General features: G+C 42.1%; 1 protein-coding gene across 2 annotated transcripts in view; it reads right to left on the reverse strand.

Annotated features, from left to right (window-relative positions):
• Nucleotides 1-26,854, reverse strand: part of lsamp (limbic system associated membrane protein) — a 311,500-nt gene that overhangs the window by 16,561 nt on the left and 268,085 nt on the right. For both annotated transcript variants that reach the window (XM_061681099.1, XM_061681098.1), the window contains one exon: nt 13,499-13,624. In XM_061681099.1, coding sequence (XP_061537083.1) covers nt 13,499-13,624 — 126 coding nt within the window. The remainder of the gene's footprint in view (nt 1-13,498; nt 13,625-26,854) is intronic.

A 26,854-nucleotide genomic window follows, 5' to 3' on the forward strand; every position in this document is an offset into this window, starting at 1 on the left:
ACTGTGTTCTGCGCACAAACAAACAGGTGACTGAATCCATTGTATTCCTGGGTTCCCTCAGTGGGACACAATTACATTGTATTTTGACGCAGCAGACAGGTGACAATTGACAGTGAGTGAAGCTACTCAGACAGCTTGTCTCAAGTACCATTTTTATTTGGGAGCAGTGATCAGTTGTCATGTTAAATTTGTCTTTCCCCTCTATGCGTGTCTGTTTCAATTCATCTTTCTGCCAATCTTTAAATTGTTTCCCAGCTTGATGCTCGCAGTGCTGCAAAGTCAATACATTTTCTCGTTGTCGTTCTCCTCACATTAAAGCCCCTGTAAAGTCAACATACAAATGTCTTGTAACTTTGACACACCACAGATACGCCTGCCAAATCTGAATGAATAAAAAAAATTGCCAAGTTTTTGAAATCATGCTTCAAAATGGTCAAAATCGAGACGTTCTCTTGGATCTCAGAGACGGTGGGCGTGTCTGCTGATTGCGCTGAAAACATGCCCCGCTTCACTTCCAGCTGTCATTCAAATAAACACATCTCACATTTAGCATATGACTACACATCCCAATATGTTTGATTAATGAAAATACAGTATATCTACTTAAAGCCTCCACTGGCTGTAATAATGTATAAAAGTATTGCGGTTTAATTATCGCGGTCCGATTTTCTTTTGGTAAGTATTATTACAGTTGTTACGCCATTGTTTCTGTACAACATTTTTGTGTTATCTATTGCTCTTGCTCTCTCTCAATATGTTACATTTCAGTATATTTTGTATTGTTTTAAAAGTGTGTTTGAAGACCTTGATTTTTTTTAAGTGCTGTAAGCGCTATAAAAACATGCCTGGAGTGCATTTAAATAGGGTATTTCTATATCGGAGATTTTCACTTATCGCGGGTGTGTCTGGAACCTAACCCTAGCGATGGAGGGAAGGGAAGATGTATTTTTCAGGTTGTATGCATAGCTAGGTGGCTAACAACACGCTGTAGTGGTAGAAATGACCCTTGAAATAAAAACTAAATGACTCGCAATTATGCAGGAAAACCATTGATTAGAGAAGGCGCTCAAGTATTTATATAGTGGGGGAGGGCCAACTCATGCCAGAAACCCCACGTGGGGCTTCGTTTTAGCCAGTCACGAGAGATGGGGCTTCGTTTTAGCCAGGCCCCAGAAAAACTGAAATGGTGAAAAAGAGTTTAATGCTATATATAGCTCAACAAGTCTTTGCATGTTTTCAGCAATTCAAACATACTGTAAATACAGCGGAACATGTATATTTGCGGTTCAGCAATCGCAACTTCACCTATTCGCAAATTTGTTTTAGGAACCGATTCCCCCATAACCACGGAAAACCCCGCCTACACGCATTTTCCTTTGATGTGGCAAAAAAGTCATGAAAATTATTTTTCTTATTTTCATGGTATGTATTTGCCAATGCACTTTGGGAGAACTGTTGTAAGGTAACAGTCCTGGGTTAAAATGTTAAATTGCTGTTTGTTTATTTTTAACCCCATGCAGCGAAACATGAGCACAGCACTTAACTACTCCTGTAGATAAAGGATCTGTACTTTTCCATAAACACTTAAATGTCCGTCACTCTGAGCGCATCTTGTTGTTGAAAGCAGCATGCTAGTTAGCTAGCGGTTGCGTACTAACTTGGTTAGCCGTTAGCTTGGCTTTAGCTTAGCATGGTCGCGTAGCCGTCAGATAACAGCTTCGTCCATTCAGCTTGGTGCTTTTGCTGTGCAGGCTTGTGTTCAGGAGAGTCAGGATAAAGTACAGGAATACTCTGACGTGTTAAGAGCTGCTTGTGGAAGGATCAGAACGCCGAAGGGTATGCCAAAGGTTGGTGGCTGAAGGAGATTGTCAGGTCCCATGAACGTGTAGCACTCGCCCGAAGAGCTGGAGAAAGCTCATGGTGAGTTTTTCAGCTCTCCAAAGCAATCATACAGAATGTTAACTTTTGAGTGCAAGCACAAAAGTCCAGCTACATATAATTGCAACAAGAAAATTCAAATTCATTGACAGACAGAGAACAATGGTGTAAATTTAACAAAACAAAACAAAGTTTTCTATCGGCAAAACGTCGCCAAACACGTCTAACGGGCATTTACTGTATTTTTAATGGTACAGAAATGCATTTGCAACACTATTAAAGTGTTTTGGGATCATCGTTTGTGGTGTACATGTACTGTATGTATGGTTTCAACCATTAATATAGGGAATTATAACTTCAGAATCAGAATCATCACTTTATCATCACTTTTCATCACTTTATCACAAATTATGTCACTTTTAGGGGTGTCAATTATTCACGGAAATATACTAACTGTGGCCAGTCATGGTCCCTATCTTCCACAAAAGTCATGAAGAATTACACTTCTAAATGGCATGTGGATACAAATTAGCATTCTACAGGCTGGTTTCGGTTGGCGTGCCTGTTGTCCATGTAAATTCGAGCACCGAGTAGTGCCACAGTTCATGTGCCTTGCCACCCAAATCAATAGAAAGCATGTCAGTAGGGCGGGTGCAGGTGGTGGTAGTGTGAAGACTGAAACAAAAATCAGCAGCTTCAGCAATAAAATGGATGCTTACCATTTGCATATCCTCATGCAGCTTTCATCAGCATGATTTTACCACTGTGTGAAACATTGCCTTTATTTAGCAAATGTTAATTTATGTTAAACAGCTGATTTGAGTTGGGTTGCATAAATTACTTTTTTTTCCCATCTCTTTCCATGACTGCGGTACTGTTTCTTTACGTTTGTGTGTCTGTGTGTGTGTGTGTGTGTGTGTGTCTGTGTGGGTTGCTTCTATATGCACATGCACACCCTGTGTTATACATCCACATCCCCCTTGACATTTAATTGCGTGTGTGTATTTACTATCTAATGCATTCACAAACTGTTTTTGGTAGACTTATATGACTACATGAAAAATAATTTACCAGTATAGGTGTTGTAGAGTCATGGAAAACCAAAATACTCAATATTTATGATATGGATGCTTCTGGGAAAATGGCTTGCTCTTGACATCGTTTATAAGAACAGTGTACATTGATTGAAACATTGATTGGAGAAGGTAAAATGCATAAAGAACTTCAGAATTTGATAGGGTGTTTGGCTAAAATGATTTCCAATGCTTTACAATGAAAAATGTAAAACTATAGAGAAGTGGATGAAAATAGAAGACAACCATTCAAATGTCTCGAAGAATAGCCATAATGGCAAAGACGTTAGCTGTGAGAACGGTGACAATTAGAAGGCACCTGTGCGAAGCTAAAGGTTACAATTTGCCAAAGAAGACATGAACTGGCCTAAAGAGAAATGGAGAAAAGAAAAAAAAACAACCAAAAAAAAAACATTTGATTGAATAATTTGAGGTGGCACGGTGTCCGACTGGTTAGAGCGTTTGCCTCACAGTTCTGAGGACTGGGGTTCACTCCCCAGCCCCGCCTGTGTGGAGTTTGCATGTTCATCCCAAAAAACATGCATGGTAGGTTAATTGCCAACTCTAAATTGCCCATAGGTGTGAATGTGAGTGTGAATGGTTGTTTGTTTATATGTGCCATGTGATCGGCTGGCAACCAGTTCAGGGTGTACCCCGCCTCCTGCCCGATGATAGCTGGGATAGGCTCCAGCACGCCCTCGACCCTAGTGAGGAGAAGCGGCTCAGAAAATGGATGGATGGATAGATGAATAATTTGATTCTGTTGCATGAAAAGAGCAGATCGTTTGGCTCACCCAGGCTCTATATCCATATCGCTCTTCCTTCAGGCTACAGCGACACTAAGCATTTCATGACTCCAGGCTTTAGAAAATGCTTAGTGACTGCAATACAAAGTGCTGAGACTGTGTATATTCATGACTTCAAACGAGCACAGCCAGACCCAGTAGTGAATAACTAGGCCGTACAGAAACAAGCCATGTTTTCTCATTATGTCCACGGTGTGACGATTAACGCAGACTGGCTGCATATAGTGCACATTGTAAATCATTTAGTAACTGTAAGCAGATCTCAGGTCTGCTACGAGTCCTATCACCCAAGTACCGTTAAGACAGCAAAAGCATCATTTGAATTTTCCCCAAGCCACTTATTTACCCTTGTCCACATGTGTGCAGAGCTGTGCATGTGGCACCTGCAGCTGACAAATCAGCAAACACAAATTAAATTGCGCGACTGTGATGTGCTGACAGGCATATTTTCAGATTTTTTATTTTTTTGTGTGTTTCCAGAGGTTAATCATTCCAAAATCTATTAATACAACATTCACACCTATGGACAATTAAAGTCTTCAGTCAAGCTAACAGTCATGTTTTTGTGTCGTGTAGTCATGTGGGAGAAAGGTGGTAACCCACACTAGCAAGGGGAGGGCTTGACACAGGAAGGCCTGAACTGGGATTCTAACAATAGCCTCTCAACTGTGAGGTGGACATAATAACCACTACTTCCATCGGGCAGTTAAAAAACAACAACTTAGCATCCAGCAGGCAAATCAATGCGGTCTTGCTTCTTTCATTATATCAGTAGCCTAACGTCTCTTAAGTGTTTTCTGTGCATCTGCGTTAACAGTGTACCAGCAATTACGGCACACATATGTCACTGAACATCACTCCCAGAACACTGCTAGAGTTGGTGCCTTTACATGACTACATCTATAGTCGAACCACCTCATTTGGTATTCTTAAGTTGTTTTTTTCTTGTTCAGTGAGAGAAATCTAGTCTCTGCTGGGCTTTTAAGAAGTGCATCAAAGTCAGGTTGAATGTCCGAGGCGGAGATGCGAAGCACAGGTGACATGATCATCAGTGCGAGAGGATCTATACCAGGATTTTCCAAACTTTATTGAAAATGTTTGTTCACATATGTAGGTAGAGCCAAAGAGAACCAACATCTTCTGAGCATGCCTCCTAATTTTTGGAAAGTTCCCCACAAGAAGCATGCGGGATAACCTCATATATTCCAGCATTTCCGAGAGTACACCTGATAATTCAGAGGCTCAAGTAAAAAACTTCATGTCGACAGCGCTGAAAATCCCGAAGGAGACACTCGCTAACATCACCTTCCACCGAGTACACAGGCTAGGAGGAACCGCGAGCAGGGAGTCATCCCCTTCCAATCTTCGCCAAATTCGAACATTTCCAGCAGAAAGTCTTTGGAAAGTCAAAAGGGTTGAAGGGTACACAGTTTGGGATGAATGACCAGTTTCCACGCGAAATCAACGAGTGACGCAAACTCTTGTATCCTCGAATGAAAAATTACCGGCAACAATGAAAACGCGCCTCACTGGTTGTGGACAAACTATACATAGACGGTCAACTGTTCCGCGATTCCAAAGTCACCCCTTGGCTCTTCTAATAGATGAGTTTCCCTTTCAAGTATACTCTAATATTGGGTATATAGTGTAGAAAAAACATGTAGTCATTTGTTTAGGGGCGAAAAAAAGGGAATTGCCCACGTCCTATCGCACCCTCCACTCACTGACATGGGTGATTTCCCTTGTTGTCTTTTTACTTATCTTTCTCTTTGGTACTTCTTTTTCTCTTTATTGCACCCCCCACTCCACCACTTATCGAATGCTCACTTCCCCCTCCCTGACCCCATCCCAACTCATATACAACACGTTCAATACTTCACTACATAATACTTCATATAACAACTGCATATTACCAGCTACACAGTAAGAAAGCTCCCATTAGACATAATATTTCTGAGAATTATCTACCTTTCCCACACACGTATAAATGATTTACTCACACAGATTGTCCCACATTCACTTGTAACAATTGTAAACTCATCATTAATATGTCAAGTATAACTTTTATCTCATGGAATGTAAATGCCATTCGTTCACAGGCAAAGAGAATTAAGATTATGGATGATATCACGAAATTAAAAATTTCTTCATTTCTTCTTCATACAAGAAACCCATCCATCCATACATCCATTTTCTACCGCTAATCCGAGGTCGGGTCATGGGGGCAGTAGCTTTAGCAGGGACGCCCAGACTTCCCTCTCCCCAGCCACTTCATCCACCTCTTCCGGGGGGATCCCGAGGCGTTCCCAGGCCAGCCGAAGGACGTAGTCTCTCCAGCGTGTCCTGGGTCGTCCCTGGGGTCTCCTCCCGGTGGGACATGCCTGGAACACCTCACCAGGGAGGCGTCCGGGAGGCATCCAAATCAGATGCCCCAGCCACCTCATCTGGCTCCTCTCGATGTGGAGGAGCAGCGACTCTACTCTGAGATCCTCCCGGATGACCGAGCTTCTCACCCTATCCCTAAGGGAGAGGCCGGACACCCTGCGGAGGAAACTCATTTCGGCCGCTTGTATCCTGGGATCTTGTTCTTTCGGTCGAACCACAGCTCATGACCATAGGTGAGGGTAGAAACGTAGATCGACCGGTAAATTGAGAGCTTCGCCTTTCGGCTTAGCTCCTTCTTTACCACAACGGACCGATACAAAGTCCGCATCACTGCAGACGCTGCACCGATCCGCCTGTCGATCTCCCGTTCCATTCTTCCCTCACTCGTGAACAAGACCCCAAGATACTTGAACTCCTCCACTTGGGGCAGGATCTCATCCCGACCTGGAGAGGGCACGCCACCCTTTTCCGACTGAGGACCATGGTTTCAGGTTTGGAGGTGCTGATTCTCATCCCAGCCGCTTCACACTCGGCTGCGAACTGCTCCAGTGAGAGTTGGAGGTCACGGCTTGATGAAGCCAACAGAACCACATCATCTACAAAAAGCAGAGATGCAATACTGAGGCCACCAAACCGGACCCCCTCTACGCCTCGGCTGCGCCTTGAAATTCTGTCCATAAAAGTTATGAACCGAATCGGTGACAAAGGTCAGCCTTGGCGGAGTCCAACCCTAACCGGGAACGAGTCCGACTTACTGCCTGGAAATGCGGACCAAACTCTGACTCCGGTCGTACAGGGACCGAACAGCCCGTATCAGGGTGTTCGGTACCACATACTCCCGAAGACCCCTCCACAGGACTCCCCAAGGGACACGGTCGAAAGCCTTCTCCAAGTCCACAAAACACATGTAGACTGGTTGGGCGAACTCCCATGCACCCTCGAGGACCCTGCCGAGAGCTGGTCCACTGTTCCATGGCCAGGACGAAAACCACACTGCTCCTCCTGAATCTGAGATTCGACTTCCTGATGGACCCTCCTCTCCAGCACCCCTGAATAGACCTTACCAGGGAGGCTGAGGAGTGTGATCCCCCTGTAGTTGGAACACACCCTCCGGTCCCCCTTCTTAAAAAGGGGGACCACCAACCCAGTCTGCCAATCCAGTGGCACTCTCCCCGATGTCCACGCAATGTTGCAGAGGCCTGTCAACCAGGACAGCCCCACAACATGCAAAGCCTTTAGGAACTCCTGGCGAATCTCATCCACCCCCGGTACCCTGCCACTGAGGAGCTTTTTAACCACCTCGGTGACCTCAACCCCAGAGATAGGAGAGCCCGCCTCAGAGAACCAAGACTCTGCTTCCTCATGGGAAGACATGTTGGTGGAATTGAGGAGGTCTTCGAAGTATTCTCATGACCGACTCACAACGTCCCGAGTCAAGGTCAGCAGTGCCCCATCCTCACTATACACAGTGTTAATGGTGCACTGCTTCCCCGTCCTGAGACGCTGGATGGTGGGCCAGAATTTCCTCGAAGCTGTCCGGAAATCGTTCTCCATGGCTTCACCGAACTCCTCCCATGTCTGAGTTTTTGCCTCAGCGACCACCAAAGCTGCATTCCGCTTGGCCAGCCGGTACCCATCAGCTGCCTTAGGAGTCCCACAGGCCAAGAAGGCCCGACAGGACTCCTTCTCCAGCTTGACGGCATCCCTCACCGTTGGTGTCCACCAACGGGTTCGGGGATTGCCGTTTGGGCATGCCATGTCGGACCGGCATTTTCCCCCACCATTGAAGCCAACTCAGCACCAGGTGGTGATCAGTTGACAGCTCCGTCCCTCTCTTCACGCCAAGTGCACGCGTGGACACCCTTATGTTTGAACATGGTGTTCGTTATGGACAGTCCATGATGAGCACAGAAATCCAATAAAAGAACACCATTTGGGTTCTGATCGGCGGGGCCGCTCCTCCCAATCATGCCCTTCCTGGTCTCACTGTCATTGCCCACGTGAGCATGGAAGTCCCCCAGCAGAATGATGGAGTCCCCAGTGGGAGCGCTGTCCAGCACCCCCTCCAAGGACTCCAAAAAGGGTGGGTACTATGGATTGATGTTCGGTGCATAGGCGCAAACAACGGTCAGGACCCGCCCCCCCCGCCCGAAGGCGGTGGGAGTCTACCCTCTCATCCACCAAGGTGAACCCCAATGTACAGGCGCCGAGCCGGGGGGGGAATAAGTATGCCCACACCTGCTTGACTCCTCTCACCGTGGGCAACTCCAGAGTGGAAGAGAGTCAACCCCTTTCGAGAGGACTGGTACCAGAGCCCAAGCTGTGTGTGGAGGCGAGCTCGACTAGTTTCTAGTCGGAAATTCTCGACCTTGCACACCAGCTCGGGCTCCTTCCCTGCCAGAGAGGTGACGTTCCACGTCCTGAGAGCCAGCTTCTGTAGTCGGGGATCGGATCGCCAAGGTCCCTGCCTTTTGTCAACGCCCAGCTCGCAATGCACCCGACCCCTATGGCCTCTCCCACAGGTGGTGACCCCATGGGAAGGGGGACCCACGTTACCCTTTCTGGCTGTGCCCGGCTGGGCCCCATGGGTGCAGGCCCGGCCACCAGGCGCTCTCCTTCAAGCCCCACCTCCAGGCTTGGGTCCAGAGGGGGACCCCGGTGACCCGCGTCTGGGTAAGGGAAAACTGAATACATTTTGTTGTCGTCATCAAAAGGGGTCTTTGAGCCGTGCTTTGTCTGGTCCCAGACCTAGGACCTGTTTGTCATGGGTGACCCTGCCAGGGGCATAATGCCCCAGACAACTTAGCTACTAGGATCATTGGGACACACAAACCCCTCTACCACGATAAGGTGACAGCTCAAGGAGGGGTTCATCTCACAATGTCGATTCAAATTGTAACCCTTAAACACAGCGATCTGCTCCACGCAAACTAAATACAACGCTTTCCGACTTACCAACTTTGGGAAATAAATACTTAGCGGTCCAATTTTTATTGAAAACGCTGCATTCGGCATCTACCTTTCTTTTTTTGCTCGTGCAAACATTTTTGAGGGGTACCGCTAAAAATTATCGTCTTCACAAGCAGGTGACGAGACTTGTGACCAATTGTACCATGATCCAATTATGTCTTGGTGTACGTATTGCATCATTATTTTGGTGAATAAAAAAACCTTCAAAATAAAAGCAATCCAGCTTTTGTCCATGCATTTGATAAAATAAGAAATACGTTTATTTTGTGATTTCCAATTAAACTTGTGCGGGCCAGACAGAATCAACCAAAGGGCCGTAAGTGGCCCGCAGGCCGTATGTGGCCCACTGGCCGTACAATGCCCGACGCCCACAATCAACTATTGCCAGCCATTCCATCACTGCGACCCTGGAACAAAACAGACGCGTCTACACAACCTACAACACTTGCACCACTGAGCGAGCTGAAGATCTTTACACTACTCCCCCTTGTCTCATGATGGGAGCCATCCCTTATGTGAGATGTATGTTTGTGAGCAGAAAAAACTAAATACCCTATTGAGGGGAGTTGGCCATTGACTATGGATGGATGACAAATTAAGGAATGGCACAAAGTCACTTACAGTGGCACTCAGTGACAATGTGAATGTAAATGGTTGACTATGTCGATATGTACCCTGTAATTGACTGGTGATTATTCCAGGGTGTAATCTGCCTTTCGCTCAAAGTCAGTTGGGATAGGCTCCAGCTCCTCACAACCCCGAACAGGATAAGCAATAAAGAAAATGAATGGATCGATAAGTGGCACAGCAGACGAAATAAAGTTTTCCAGTTGAGGTACTAATTCAGGGGGGAATTTTTGTAAACCCTGTCTTGGAACATGGCTGACACTGCTGCGGCCCAGTTTAGGAGGGATGTCAAGGGCACTCAGCATCAAAAGCACGCCCTCCCAAGAACTATCCTAAAAGGGTTATGACTTCAATATTCAGATGTATCAGAGGGCATAAGAGCTTGGACTATGGCCAAAATCAGTTCATTTGGGGAGATTTTATTGTTGCATTGGTATAGATTCACAGTTTAGTCTTACACTAGTGAAGACCTTGAGGGCTACATGACTTGCTCAATGATACTGGATCAGCAAACATGACTACTGATGGACACTTAACAAGTGGTGAGCGATCGAAAATGTTTTGCAGCTATGTGGTACTCCTCTTAGAATCATGATGGAGTGAGTGCTTATGACTTGAATTTAAATGGTCTGTATCTGAGCTCTTTCTCTCCAAGCTGCGAACATGTCCAGATGTCTTTGCCTGAGAGGATTAAAGGCTCAGTGTTCTTGTCTCCTCTACTGCACTAGATGACTGTCAAACTTATAACAGCAGAGAGACAAAGATGTATAATTGACCAGTACATCAACTATGGGGTTTTCTATAACTAATGATAATAATGGCTGCACATCTCACAAAACTGTCCTTTCTTCCATCCCTTAGGACAACAAATCTTTTTCAGTTTCTCCCCTTCTCAGCTCTGCGTGGGTCCTTTCTTGTACAATGCAATACCAGACACTGCCAAAGGGCAATGTACAGTACAGACCCTTTCACAAAAATTTTAATATCATGGAAAAGTTGATTTAGTTCCATAATTCCATTAAAAAAGTTAAACTTTCATAGATTATAGATTCAGGGCCCACAATTTAAACATCAAGTATTTATTTGATAATGTTTACATAGTTTGGGCTTCCCACAAAGTTAGGAATTAAAAAATTTTGAATACTGTGAAGAAATCACCATTTACTTCTCAGTTCTTGTAGAAAAAAGAGAAAGAAATTAGGGCCACATTATCCATCCATCCATTTTCTTTACCGCTTGTCCTCACTAGGGTCACAGGCTGCTGGAGCCTATCCCAGCTATCTTCGGGCAGGAGGCGGGGTACACTCTGAACCGGTCGGCAGCCAATCGCAGGGCACATAGAAACAAGCAACCATTCGCACTCACATTCACACCTATGGGCAATTTAGAGTCTTCAATCAATCTACCACGCATGTTTTTGGGATGTGGGAGGAAACCGGAGTGCCCGGAGAAAACCCACCCAGGCACGGGGAGAACATGCAAACATGCATTTTCCTCTTGCTAATACACCATATATTCTCAATGGGGTTTAGATCCAGCGAGTTGGCTGGCCAGTCAAGCACTGTGATGACATGGGCATCAAAGCAGGTTTTGGTGCTTCCGGCAGTATGGGCAGGGGACAGGTCCTGCTGGAAGATCTGCATCTTCATACAGATCCTCAGGAGAAGGAATCATGAAGTCCTCTAAAACATTCTGGTAGACTGCTGCGGTGACCTTGGATTTAAGAAAGCAGTTTACCAACACCTGCACTGGAGATTACACCCAAAATCATGACTGACTGTGGCTATTTCACACTTGACACCTCAAGCAACTTCGTTTCTGTTCTTGACCCGTCTTCCTCAAAACCCTTGGACCTTGATTCCTGAATGAAAGGCACACTTTACTTTCATCGGAAAAGGCGACCATGAACCAGTGCCCAACAGTCCAGTCCTTCTTCTCCTTGGCCCAGTTGAGACGCTTCCTACGTTGGCTTAGGCTCAGAAGTGGCTTGACACGAGGAACCCGACAGTTGCAGCCCATCTCCCGCATGCATCTGAATGTGGTGGTTTTTGAAGCTGTGACTCCCGCCCCATTCCACCCTTTCTGGATCTCTGCTAGATTCTTGAATCTTCTCTGTTTGATAACCCGCTGAAGCCCACGGTCATCTCTTTTGCTGATTCATCCTCTCCTGCCACATTTTGTCCTTCCATTGATATGCTTGGACACAGCACTCTGTGAACAGCCAGCCTCCTTAGCTATGAACTTTTGTGGCTTACCCATCCTATGGAGGGTATCAATGATAGTCTTTTGGCCAATTGTCACATCTGCAGTCTACCCCATATTGAACCCAACTGAGACAATTTAACCAAACTGAAGAAATTTCATGACACCTGGGGAAACCGATGCAGGTGCTTTGAGTTTAGTAAAGGATTAGTGTGTGACACTCAGTTTAAAACATTTATGGCCTGCAAACCTTGGGCTGATTTCTTCACAGTATTCTAATTTTTTAAATTCCTGATTTCATGGGTTTTATGAGCTGCAAGCCCAAATTATGTAAAAATAAACAAATACATATTTGAAATTGTGTGCCCTGAATCTATAATATATGAGAGATTAACTTTTTGAATGGAATTATGGAAATAAATAAACTTTCCATGAGATTCAAATTTTTTGGAAAGGGTCTGTATGTGTTGTACTTGGCTCAAATGTAGTATGTACTTGAGGAACTGACCGATGGCTTCATCTTCTCCCTTATTGTTCATGGAAGGGTATCACCATTCCACTACTGCCTAGAAGAGTTTGTTCTTTACCTTTTCATTTTCATTCCTTCATTCGTCATCCAGCCATAGTCTGAAAAAACACAAATGATTCTGGAAGTATACTAGCCAAAAGCAAAATATCACACACATCGGGCTCTATTTTCGTGGACTGCACGACTGTGGTTGAGTGCCAAAACTGGCATAGCTTGATTTTCGTGCATGCGCAAGGCTCGCTGCACATATTTGCCAATTTGGAAGACCGGTCTGGGAACGCTGATACCTTGAACGTGCTCCTGCTTCAGTGTGTGACACTCACAGTGTTTGTTTTCTGTATTTAGTGGTGGAAATCGTAAGAGAGAAAAACAGTGCCCAAGTAATGAAATGGAATTTAAACTTCATGGTCACGTAGCATAGTAAATGTCGACGATCATATTTGAAGGGACAGATCATCAGTTGTTTTGGACAGGATTACAATGTGGAAAGATTTCCGTCAGCACCGCCATTCTGAGTAAGGCCTTGTTATTTCTCAGGCAGACAAAGGAGTGCTGCAGTAAAACCACAGACTGCCAGACATCATTATCGCCCCCCCCCACCTCCCAACATGCTCTCACACTGAAATCGACAAGGATCCTGCAGAGGCTGTCCTACAAAAAAAAACATAAAATGGCTGTAGTGTTTGCAAGCTGTGAGCAACCCCATCTAAGGAGCCACTCTTGCCCAAGTGGACTCGCAGGCAAAGGTGAAAAAAAAAGCAGTAGAATATGATACAAAGAAAAGCAACTTTACAGTAAAAATACAACTTACAGAAACGAGTTACGATGACTTCATTCTCAACTGAAATGAGACTATACCGTTAGATATGTTTAAAGACCTTCATCTCTTCGTAATGAAAATGTGTTTTAATATTCATTTATGCCCTTTACCCATCAATTAAATTTGAATGATGAAAACAAATATTTCATATTGGCAAGACATCCAGAATGACACACCAAATAGTAAGTGTTGAATGGATGACTTCTACCTGAGGGGTTGAGCAGCCGCCAGGTAATTAGCGGGTCTGGTCTGCCACTGGCCAAGCAGCTGAGTGTCACGTTGCTGCCCTCATTCACCATCATGTCTTCTGACATCTTATAGATGTTTGCTGGAACTAGAAAAAAAGGGAAAAAAAATATGTAAATTTATTATTTCACAATGCCCTTTGCACACTTTCCCAAGATGTTTTGACACTCAGACTTCTCTATAATAATAACTGATACTTAATTTTGCCAGCTGCCTATGTTCAAGCAGAAACACTTAACTTTAACATGGAGAAAGACTAAAACAAGTTGACCTTGACTTTCTTTGCAAAAGGAAGGATTCTGAATAGCTATGGTGATTTTTTTGTTTTTTTTGCACTTTTAAAGTCTTTTGAGGTACAGTACTTTCACCACATACTGTATTGAATTTTCTGCTTGAAGACCCGAGCTCCAGAAGACAGTCAGATGATTGGTATGGATTCGGACTTCACACTTTCAATTTTTAAGATTTTAATCTACTCCAGTAATGTAATGGTGACTCAAGTATGCTTGAGTTTTACAACACCATGTTAAAAATTAACCTAGGATTACAGTCGGCGGCACGGTGGAAGACTGTTTAGAGCGCCTGCCTCACAGTTCTGAGGATCGGGGTTCAATTCCGACTTCAATCCCGCCTGTGTGGAGTTTGCATGTTCTCCCCGTGCCTGCGTGGGTTTTCTCCGGGCACTACGGTTTCCTCCCACATCCCAAAAACATGCATGAATTGAAGACTCTAAATTGAAGACTCTAAATTGCCCGTAGGTGTGAATGTGAGCGCAAATGGTTGTTTGTTTGTATGTGCCCTGCGATTGGCTGGCAACCAGTTCGGGGTGTACCCCACCTCCTGCCCGATGATAGCTGCGATAGCACGCCTGCGACCCTAGCGAGGAGAAGCGGCTCAGAAAATGGATGGATGGATGGCTGGATTATAGTCTGTTACGCAGATGTATTCAGAAGGTGCGGTTGGCTTTTTTGAGCGCGTCAAGGGATGGGATGTAGAGGACATACACTGTATTACCAAAAGTATTCACAAACCTGCCTTGACTCACATTTGAATTTAAGTGACATAAGATTCCTAATCTACTGTGTTTATGGGACTTTTCGACCATTCTTCCAAAAGCGCATTTGTGAGGTCACACAGTCATGTTGGACAAGAAGGCCTGGCTCTGTCTCCACTAAATAATCCCAAAGGTGTTCGATCAGGTTGAGGTCAGGACTCAGGACCAGTCAAGTTCATCCACACCAGACTCATCAGCGAGTCATCCATGTCTTTATTGGACCTTGCTTTGCGCACTGGTGCACAGTCATGTTGGAAGAGGAAGTGCCCAGCTTCAAACTGTTCCCACAAAATTGTGAGTATGGGATTGTCCAAAATCTCTCGGTATGCTGAATCATTCAGAGTTCCTTTCACTGAAACCAAGGGGCCAAGCCCAGCTCCTGAAAAACAAGCCTACACCATAATCCCACCTCCACCAAACTTTTCACTTGGCACAATGCAGTCAGACAAGTACCATTCTCCTGGCAACTGTCAAACCCAGACTCGTCCATCTGACTTGCCAGATGGAGAAGCATAATTCGTCACTCCAGAGAACACGTCTCCTCTGCTCTAGAGTCCAGTGGCGGCATGCAGTGTATCCAACGCTTTGTGTTGCACTTGGTGATGTATGGCTTGGATGCAGCTGCTCGACCATGGAAACCCATTGCATGAACCTCTCTGCGCACTGTTCTTGAGCTAATCTAAAAGCCACATGAAGTTTGGAGGTCTGTAGCGATTGAGTCAGCAGAAAGTTGGCAACCTCTTCGCACTATGCGCCTCAGCAACCACTGACCCCGCTACGTTGGTCTATGTGGCCTACCACTTCGCGTCTGAGTTGCTGTCGTTCTCAAACGTTCGTCGTTCTTATAATTCAGATGACAGTCAACTGTGGAATACTTAGGAGCGAGGAAATTTAACAACTGGACTTGTTACACAGGAGGCATCTTATCACAGTTCCACGCTGGAATTGACTAGCTCCTGAGAGGGACCTAATCTTTTACAAATCTTTGTATCAACAGATTACATACCTAGGTGCTTGGGCTATGGAAGTGATTGGAACACTTGATTCTGACTTTTTGGATGGATGAGCGAATACTTTTGGCAATGTAGTGTATATCAAGGTTTTAACACAGTTTTTTAACACACTGTGGGGGTAATGGCGGGGGAATATGTATCATGTCAGAATGGCAAACAATAATCTAGCATTTTGGATTTTCATAAATAGAAGCACATAAATAAAGGGCATGGATGAAATAAATATTTTTTTCACTTCACTTGGACAAGTAGCTTTGTTGTCATGTGTCTCAAAGTAGCTCATATTGTAACACATGTTTGTCCCTTCACAGACATCCAGCCTTCTTTTTAACAGTGTGCAGTGTGCATGAGTCTACATTGAGTGGCCAAACCTGTTGTTGCCTACTCATCGATGTCTATATCATGCCAAAGCGTTAAACACACCTGCGGTTCTCCTATTCAATAATGCATGAGTGTAGAGCAGAAGAGAGAAATCATAGAAGTAACATTTACAAGTGTACAAGTAACAAGTGTATAATTTGCTAATGAGCACATATAGTGACTGCAGTATGCGATAGGTCACAGAGGAAAATCGTCACTTTCCTTCACCATTAATTAGACTTACAGTATGTTTAAACCAGTTAAAAGGGATGACATTTGTTGATGCGCTTTAAAAAAATCCTTCTGTACTTCTCTTGAAATTAAAATCAGTCTCATATACTGCATAAATCAGGATTTAGAAGTAAACTGCAGAATTTGAAAAAAGAAGCACATTAGTTGTTTGGGGGGAGAGTTTGGAAAGATGTGGATGCATCTGTTGTTCAATTTGTTATTTCCCAACCATTTCCCTTCCTTATTTCTGAAGTCTTTTTCTATAAATGTTTAAGGGCCTAGCATTACACTTCCCTCCTGTTGCTCACCAGTTATTCTCATAATAATCTCCTGCAGTATAAATTCAGTAGTTTTCACAAGGTCGCCTCAGTCAAGCACCGAAGCTCAATGTCAAGGCCAATTAAATGTTTTACCTGTCTACCTGCCCGTGTTCATCTTCATCCAGCCTTTCAGATAGGTCTAGGTATGCCACCTCTGGCTATTACTCCTCAGTCTGCCCAACCAAAGTCACTTCTTTCCCACTGCGCTCAATTGTCATGCAAAATCTCCTTCTCCACCAAGAAGTCCCATTTAGCAATGTACTAAACCACACAGGCGCACACGCACACGCACACACACACACACACACAGTCCCTAATAAAGTTATAGTTTTATCTACTTAGCAGGAAAATCCATTGAGCTCAATAGAATTGTCTGGATTATTTTGGATTTGCACAGCTTCTGGGTCCTGAATTTTTATTTTATTTGTTGTGACAAAATATTACCTGCTAATGATACCATAGGGGGCGGCACGGTTGACCACAGGTTAGCACATCTGCCTCACAGTTCTGAGGACTGGGGTTCAAATCCCGGCCCCGCCTGTGTGGAGTTTGCATGTTCTCCCCCGTGCCTGTGTGGGTTTCCTCCCACATCCCAAAAACATGCATGGCAGGTTGACTGAAGACTCTAAATTGCCCGTAGTTCTATTGCTGTTCTACTCTATGTAACTGGACTGTGAAAACCCCTCAAAAATCAAAATTCTCTGACATATTTGAAGGTTTTTCAAAGAAGTCATTCAATAATTTCCCTGGTAGCTAATTACATTTATGAAGAAGGAATTCGTAACTACGTAATTCAATTAGTTTTTTGGGAAAGTAATTAGTAACTATAACTAATTACTTTAGTAAACTATTAACTAATTACTAATTACTTTGCACAACACTGGTGCTACTACTCCACATTAAGACCAGAACACAAATATGGCCTGTTTCATAATGCCAGCCCATCCCCTGGAAAACAGGGAAGCGGGATCTCTTTCATCTGAGGCCTTGGGGTATCTTTTTGCCTTGGGGTATCTTTTTGCCTGCTACAAACAAACAATAAACTGTACATAAGTAATAAATCGTTCTTGTCCTATTGATTAATAGTTGAGAGGAGGCTGAATGCAAAGGCCAGGGAAGCACACTGACACTGCTCTTCCCCAAATGGTCTTATGTTTCTAAGCCCTTCCGCCTCTGCACAACTCTTGAAATTACAGAAGATGGGAGCAAGTTGAGAAGCAAAGTAGTTGAGAAACAGATAACAACTCTCCTACCTCATAACTAAAGTTGCCGGGAGGGTTGGTGCTTATGAACATTTCAAAAGAAGAACGAGATGAAGAACGGATGCAAAAACCTGCTGGAGGTGGTAATAGGAGCCTTCTCTCTGTTATTCCGAAGGATTTGAGACCCTGTTCATTTGCAACCCACGACTTCTCTATTCGCAGTGAACATGAACATTTTCTTTATTTTTATTTCCCCCGAAATTTGTTATGTGACACAAAAATTCATAATTTGTGTTCAGGCTCAAAGAAACATTAATTAAACAGGATAGCTATTTCTATTAACAAGCTCATTAAAGCAGATAGTCCCAAGAACTGTTTTTATATACTGACTGAATGAATTATCTTCTTATGAAAATCTGTTTATAAATCCAGCAAGTGTTATTTTCAATTTGGTCGAGCAAATTGTAATAGCTCTTCAGTTTATCATTAAGCTTTAAATTAACACGATGTGGATAATTTCGCAAGATCCTAAAGATAAAATACAAACACAGAAAGGCTTTACATGCATGATCATTTTGAAAGCATTCAGAGCACCCAGAGAATAGGCTCTCTAAAGATGAAACTACTATTCCAGCCTGAGTGGGAAAAAAAGTAAAGTTAAAGCTCTATTCTCTGTTCCAGGGCCGGCCCAAGCCAATGTGGCGCCCTAGGCGAGATTTCATATGGTGCCCCCCTCCAGCAATGATTTACATACGCTCACAAAAGAGTCAAATAGCAATTGTTTTTAACATTGCTGTCAAATTATAAGATAACATGGCATAAAATCTAAAATAAAAGTTTTTTTTTTTCATTTCATTACTGTATCGTTACTGCCAAACAAATCATGAGAATAACTTTCTGTTGCGCCACCGAATAGGAAAAACCCAAAGTAGCAACGACTTGACCTCTCTTTCTCCCATTTCCCTTCTATTTGTTGCAGATGAAGCAGATGTCTTATTCTCTTGTGTCCTGGACAGTTTTGGGCATTCTGACGTTTCCAAAATTCTCTGGGCTTACATCAATAAATTTGACCTCAGCAGAGGAGGGAGCATTTGCTATTATCATTTGTAATCATATTAATTGGGCATTTTCAAAAATTTTAATACATGTTTTCGACGTTAAAAGTTAGTTGTCAAGTTATTGCAAATATGTGCAGCTTCCCCTTAAAATACTGGCATTTCATTTTCCCATTGTTGCCACCCATTCAGTCCACACTAGTAGCCAGCTGCAGCTTTCACCCAACAATCTCTCGCTGACTATATTGACAACATTTTTTATTTGATCTATTCTTACACTACAACACAAAATACATTCCATATCATGACAGTGTGATCATACAGTTTTAACTAAAGCAAACTGACTATTGTTCATTTCATAAATTGATTATGTTTCCGTTACTGCTTTGGTCTGTAACATGTTAGAAAATAGGGTCTAATGTTCATAATTGTTTTTCAGTAGTAAAAGCAGATGTCTTATTCTCTTGTGTCCTGGACAGTTTTGGGCATTCTGACGTTTCCAAAATTCTCTGGGCTTACATCAATAAATTTGACCTCAGCAGAGGAGGGAGCATTTGCTATTATCATTTGTAATCATATTAATTGGGCATTTTCAAAAATTTTAATACATGTTTTCGACGTTAAAAGTTAGTTGTCAAGTTATTGCAAATATGTGCAGCTTCCCCTTAAAATACTGGCATTTCATTTTCCCATTGTTGCCACCCATTCAGTCCACACTAGTAGCCAGCTGCAGCTTTCACCCAACAATCTCTCGCTGACTATATTGACAACATTTTTTATTTGATCTATTCTTACACTACAACACAAAATACATTCCATATCATGACAGTGTGATCATACAGTTTTAACTAAAGCATTCTGATACAAATATAATTTTCCTAGTAATCAATTTGTACAATTATGTACTGTATTACAAAAGAAACACCAAATAACACATTCACTCCTATTTATGCAGTGTCCTGGAACGCACCTCACGTTCTAATGCAATCTGCAACGTGCCTGCCATGAATGGCGGCCGTGACCGCACTGAATCGGTTGACAAATACAGCGTTTATTCGACGAAATATGAAGGCTTGTAAATAGTGTGTTCAGACAGGTTTGTCCTGGCAGTAACTAACAAAACCTGGCACTCTTGAATTAAATGAACGTTCCCAGTTAAATTCATCAGGCAGAAATGAACTAAGTTCAGTTCACGGTTGCAGAAAATATGAACTGGTACATGAACTTTCTTTCACTGAACTCATTCAGGTACAACACTGTCAGCGACGGAACATTTAATCGGGATTTTACTCAATGACCAAGAAACATTTTCCTTTTGTGTTTTTTATTTTTATTTTAGCATTCAGTAGTTTGAAAGTTCATCAAGAAGTTTCATTCCTAACATTTGTCTCTAGTAATGAGGTGCTTGAGGTGCATTGGCATCAGCATTTTAATTGTATTCAAGATTTTGAGATATATCTACAAAAATAACAAGAGAAAATATTAGTGTGAATAAGTCTTAGCAAGACAGAAACATAATGTACAAATGTATAATTTCTATAACATCAGCCTTAGGATTTGTTAATTTAAAAAAATAATACATTCACAGAAAATGAGGCTGTCACTGTTGTTTAACTTTTAGTTAGTTAGTAATATTACATAATGAATGCATTTAAATGTTCTTATTGCCCTTTAAAACAGTAACAAACTATTATGTGTGTTTATTCTTGTGTGTTACTGTTGGGGGGGTTGTGAGAGCAAGAAGTGTTCTGTTGATCTTAGTGATGTTAATGCCGAGAGGCTTTGAATGCATCGCTCTGCACATTGTGGCGGAAACAGGATAGAAAGAACTTCAAGGTGAGCTGACTCCGAAGTACTGTACATAATTCATCTTGCTCCTCTTCCTTTATTTGATTGTATAGCTTAATTTAATTCCCATTTCAATTTAATATAATTATATTCTGGGTGAATTCCCCCCCCCCCCCCCAAAAAAAAAAAAAAAATATTTGGTGCCCCCTGCTCTGTACACTATCAAAAATTCATACACTGTAACTGTCGGAGGTACAGCTCGTAGAAGCCCGAGCCCCTGAAAAAACTCAGCTGATTAGCCTCAACACCTCTGCACAAATGCACTCCTGCACACTTTATCCTACTCTTCCCAGTCTCGCTATTTTCCCTCAATTTCCAACAGTTTCTAATCTGTAGCTTGAACTCCAATCTAATGAGCAACTGACTGATGTTAGGCGAGTTTTTTCTGGGTCAAAGGAAATAAAAGGAAATAAAAGGAAGTAAAAACATACTCAGATGTATACAATGTAATGTGACTTTTGAGATGTAGAGCAAAGACAAAACGCTTAAAAGGGCGAAGCATTCTATTCAACCAGGCCATGGTGTAAATTGTAAAAAGCAGAGTTGGAGTAAAAATTTATTCACTGACACCCAAAAAATTGATTCACTGACACCCAAACCCACAACACACAGACATGACCTTTACTATTTCATTTCACATGTCTATTAATTGCACCATTGTTTCTAGAGTTGCGTAGGTGAGGTGAGGCTTAACTCTGCCTCTCTTTGTGACTTTTAAAGATGAGCGAGGAGCACAATGCCCAAGGGGAGTCCATCTGTCTGACAGGCCAGGTCACACACAGAAAAGAGAAAAAGATGCAGGCAAAGGATGCTGGTGAGTTCACACAGAGAACATGACAATGAAAACTCAAATGCCAGTCATCTGTATTGGAGATGAAACCAAGATTCTCCTATCCAGTAATTATGACCATTCTCTTGGATAGTCTTTACAATATGGCCAGCGTGCTTCACCTGCAGCCATTGTCAATACCCCTGTTGTCATATGTGTCAATGGGATGGCCCCATTTAAATGCATGAGAGGACCTCTTGCAGCCAGCATAAAGAAGATAAAACGGCATTGCACTTTTATTTCCCAGAGATCCGGTCTATGCTCGAGGAGGAAAAACGGGGAATAGTGAATTTTTGCTTTCATTAAAACTTCAAGGAGTTTCATTATGAGGGTTCAAAGACAGGAGGACAATCTGTGTGGAACCTTCTCCCTGGAGGGCTTATGAATATGATTGTACTTAGCTGTTGGTCCACAGTCACTGTCATCACAGGCATAATAAGGCAAGAGAGTGCTTATTTTTCATGCAAACCTTGATATTTAGTATATACATATTAGGACTTTAGATACCTTTAATAATGCTTACGTGCAACAAAGTATATTGTATAACCTTAAAAATGTAAGACACTTCAACTTGCACCAACAAATGTAATAAATGCACAAAACACAAGTACAGTATACTGTATAAATCCATCCATCTTCTACAGTGGGTATGCAAAGTATTCAGACCCCTTACATTTGTCACTCTTTGTTAATTGCAGCCATTTGCTAAAATCATTTAAGTTAATTTTTTTCGAAGGAAAGATGAATGCGGCCACATACAGGGATATCCTGGACGAAAACCTACACCAGAGTGATCAGGACCTCAGACTGGGCTGAAGGTTCACCTTCCAACAAGACAATGACCCTAAGCACACAGCTAAAATAACGAAGGAGTGGCTTCAGAACAACTCCGTGACTGTTCTTGAATGGCCCAACCAAAGCCCTGACTTTAACCCAATTGAGCATCTCCTGAAAATGGCTGCCCACCAATGTTCACCATCCAACCTGACAGAACTGGAGAGTATCTGCAAGGAGGAATGGCAGAGGATCCCCAAATCCAGGTGTGAAAAACTTGTTGCATAATTCCCAAAAAGACTTGTCAGTATTGACTCATGGTGGCACAATTTTATTACCATATGATTTTGTTTTTTCACCCGCCGACTCTTGTAACAGTTGTAATGGCGAAATGGCCACATCTCCTTTGTAGTTCATGGTCACTGGGAAATGTATTAAAACTCATCAATAACTGTCGAATATTTTTAGAATCCATTATTCTATCAATTGTTTAATCGGATACAAATTTAGATTGCATTAAAGTTAATTGCGAATAATTTTTCTCTGATTACTGTTAATTAACCGATTATTGTTATTTTATTTTGTTTAGTAATTAAACAAAACAAAATAAACAATAATTAAGCAATAACACATGAGAGCGCGTGATCCTTTTTAAGACAGCTACTTCTTGGGTACTAATTAATGTAAAGGGCTACTAGTTTGATATACACTTTTGAGGCTGCTTCAGGTTCAACTACATGTCAATTACAGGTTATTTATAGTATGGCTTCAAATCATGATCATGATTCTGTCATTAATTTTCATAATAGATTAAACTGACTATTGTTCATTTAATAAATTGATTATGTTTCCGTTACTGCTTTGGTCTGTAACATGTTAGAAAATAGGGTCTAATGTTCATAATTGTTTTTCAGTAGTAAAAGCAGATGTCTTATTTTAATTAAACACAATCAGTCTGCTTTCATAGAGGACTACAGAATTCCGAGAATATTTACTGTTAACAGGCTAAATTCAGAGGATTAGGACAATTTTAATAAATAAAATTACTCAAAACAATTAATCGATCACCCAAATAGATTAATTTGATAATCTCCACAAAACTTCAGCGTGACATGGTGGTGCGTGGCAGAAATCGTTTAGCTGTCGATTAATTGATTAATTGTTGCAACTCTACAGTCCACCAGAAATGTTTAATGTGTTGCTGTGCATATGGTCCACTGTCATGGTGCTAACACTGTAAATTATAATAATATCTGTAATAATCCCATTAGTAATTAGGAGTTAATTCATTTTCAAGACCTACTAAATTGCAATGCTTAATATGATGGCTAGTTGTTGGAATGTCCTTAATGTTAACTTCAATGAAAGACTGGAGACAGCTCTTTTGTGAGCAAAGGCTGTTATGGCCAAATGGCGAATTCATAGCATCGTAGAATGAACCGCATTTGCCGACAGAAAAACAAGCAATAATGTGTATGTGTGTGATCATGCAACAGTAGAAATGCTATTAACTAGACAGTCAAACCATGTCCATATTCTCTCAAACAAAAAGAGCAGCACTAAAAAGAACACAAAAACATGGAAGGCTTAGAAGAACATGCAGTAGGAAGTTGGTGTCAAGATGCTGCGTTTTGTGAAGTGGCTTCAAAGGCATCACTTGAATGGCTCCGATTGTCCCGTGATAATTCATTAAAGGTCACTTTACTTCCTGGGCCAGACTGTTGAGACAGACACACACTTCCATAAATACCGTACAACAACGGGGTAAAGTCAAAGACAAATTGTGAGGAAGGAAATATTTGTTTGTGTCTTAAAGTCTGAATTTTTGTGATGTCAAAACAAAGTTGCTGCCTCAACTCAATAAAATGTATATTTAAAACATTTGAACAGATGTGGTCATGCCAGTTAACGGTCAAAACCACAAACTACATGTATTGAAGTGGATTGGATATAATAGTCTCCTTTTGGGAAGTGGGTAAAATGTTACTGTAAAAATAAATAATTCTTCTTATCAAGAGAAAGTGACTGTAATACATGTACACATCTCATCTCAGTGGACAAAACATTGAAAAGAGGTCACAACAGGCAAGGAACAGCTGTTCACGGGTCTAGCCACACGGTCTGTTACTTTCTAGTTCCTCTGCCCCTGTGATCTTTATGAATGTTTAATGCAAATGCATCCTAAAGGAAAAGCTGGTTATTAAAGCAAGATTGGAGAACAGTTTGTGGATCTAATCCAAGTTGCCTGGTCAGATTGGTTAAGATCGCCTAACTAAAGCAAAGCAAGCAAAGCAAATGTATTTATATAGTGCATTTCATACCATACACAATGTAACTCAATGTGCTTTACCTGATTTAAAGCAAAAAAAAACCAAAGAAAAAAAAACATTTGCTGCTTCACCATGTTTGCTTTGGACTCTGCATTTGACCTGAGTCTGTAGACTAAAAAGAATAGACTTATGACAGTACAGTAAACGTTACAGTACTTTGGTAATGGTAAGAAATAGTAAACTGCAGTTTAAAATGGCACGTGGCAATGCTAAGCTATGGATTATTAATAATAATAATGTTTACTTTAACATTGATGTAAAGTTTAAAACAGTTAACATGCTTTAGACAATTTGAACAGTAAAACCAACTAGGGTTAAAAATACGATATAAAAAGGGGTCAAAAGGGAAACGTATTTGACTGACTATTAAAAGCAGGAAAAATGTGACAGCAACATGTAAATACATCAAATAATAAAAGCGTAGATTTAGGCCAATGTAGAAAATGACTGGGAATGTTTAAGCTCCACAAATGATCTATAACAGTTAATACCCCTCCATGCCACCCAGCGACAGAAATACAAAAAACCTGTTTATTTACTGATTATAGCATAATTTGTTGAGGCTAATTTCCAAATACTTTAACATATTGTGAACAACAGAGATCATTTCTACATCATTGTGTTTTTTTTTTTTTTTTTTTTTTATGTGATGTGTCATGACTGTTCAGTGGTGTTTTTCATTTTGATTGACTCGGGGTCTGATTTGAGGCAATAATTTGGTTTTGCAGGAAGAGTCATGGGTTTTGTGGCAAAAAAAACTCTCGACAGTAAACTGAAATTATTAAAAATATCTAATTTAGTTAATCTCCTGAATACCAATGAGCACAAACTTTAATGCAAAAGAAACAAACATGTATTTTTGATACCTGAGAGTGGTGTCTCTATAGTAAATATAGCTTTATCAATTACAAAACCAACTCAATAAATGAACACACGCATGCGCACACACACACACACACACACACAAACACACGTGCACACACACGATACTACCCATCTGAAAAGCTTATTCTACATTTCATAAAAGATCTAATTGGATTTGTCTGAACACAGGCTGATACATCAGGATTCGTGTCATGCATAGTGACCCCTGTTGCTTTCTCCTCTGAGTCCTGCTCAGTTCACCACAATTTCCTTACACTGCAAAATTTGTGTTGTCTGATCGTTTGCTTTCCAATTTGCAAGCAGAAAATTGTCAGCATTGCTTATGTGTTCTTCTACTTGGGTCTGTTACTGGGGGGCTATGTTCGGCACCAAGGACATAGTCGTTAAACGTAAAATGGAGTTTGATTTTTTATTTTTTTTTAATTGGGTAGAGTGTGTTTCATGTGGGTGAATTTACAGTAGATTTTGGCAAAGCATCACATTAATCAAATTTATCACATTCTCAAAAGTTTTAGGTTTGTATTAATGTCTGTTTCTTCACTTGTTGCTTGGCAGGCGGCCTGGATCAGACTACAAGACAAATCTGGTCTTTCACGATTGCACTATGTCAGACTACTGCCATCAATTCTTGCTGTATCTCGGTCAGACAGTGGCAACACTACACGACATGTATTCCAATACCACCATATTCCTGTTTTTTACGATCACTGGGCTTTATCTTGTAAAATGGAACAACGTCGGAGAGGTGTAAAAAGAAAACCTGTCACTGGTCAACGCGACCGGATACACCTGTTACCGTGGCGATGACAACAATGGATCGCACCAAGGTATTGTGTGGGGAAGAAAAGAACATCCATCCATCCATCCATTTTCTGAACCGCTTCTCCTCACTAGGGTCGCGGGCATGCTGGAGCCTATCCCAGCTATCATCAGGCAGGAGGCGGGGTACACCCTGAACTGGTTGCCAGCCAATCGCAGGGCACATACAAACAAACAACCATTCGCACTCACATCCATCCATGTTTTTGGGATGTGGGAGGAAACCGGAGTGCCCGGAGAAAACCCACGCAGGCACGGGGAGAACATGCAAACTCCACACAGCCGGGGCCGGGGATTGAACCCCGGTCCTCAGAACTGTGAGGCCAGACTGCTCTAACCAGTCGGCCACCGTGCCGCCAGAAAAGAACAAAATGAGGAAAATCGTGTGTTGGTCATTACCGGTGCTCGGGAGAGGACGTTCAAGGTGGTGCTTGAGGTGTATTCACGTACTTTTTATACGATATGGCTCGCAAGCAGGCAACAAATCATTATGTAGTCGAGCAAGCTAGTGCTAGCACTAATGGGTGTATGTAAACGTGCCGGTATTCTGTCGAATCATGCTCTAAAGCGTCGGTAAACATTGATTTCTGCGCTTGAA

Source organism: Phycodurus eques, chromosome 7 (assembly GCF_024500275.1).
Source record: "Phycodurus eques isolate BA_2022a chromosome 7, UOR_Pequ_1.1, whole genome shotgun sequence".
In the NCBI taxonomy this organism is placed as follows: domain Eukaryota; kingdom Metazoa; phylum Chordata; class Actinopteri; order Syngnathiformes; family Syngnathidae; genus Phycodurus; species Phycodurus eques.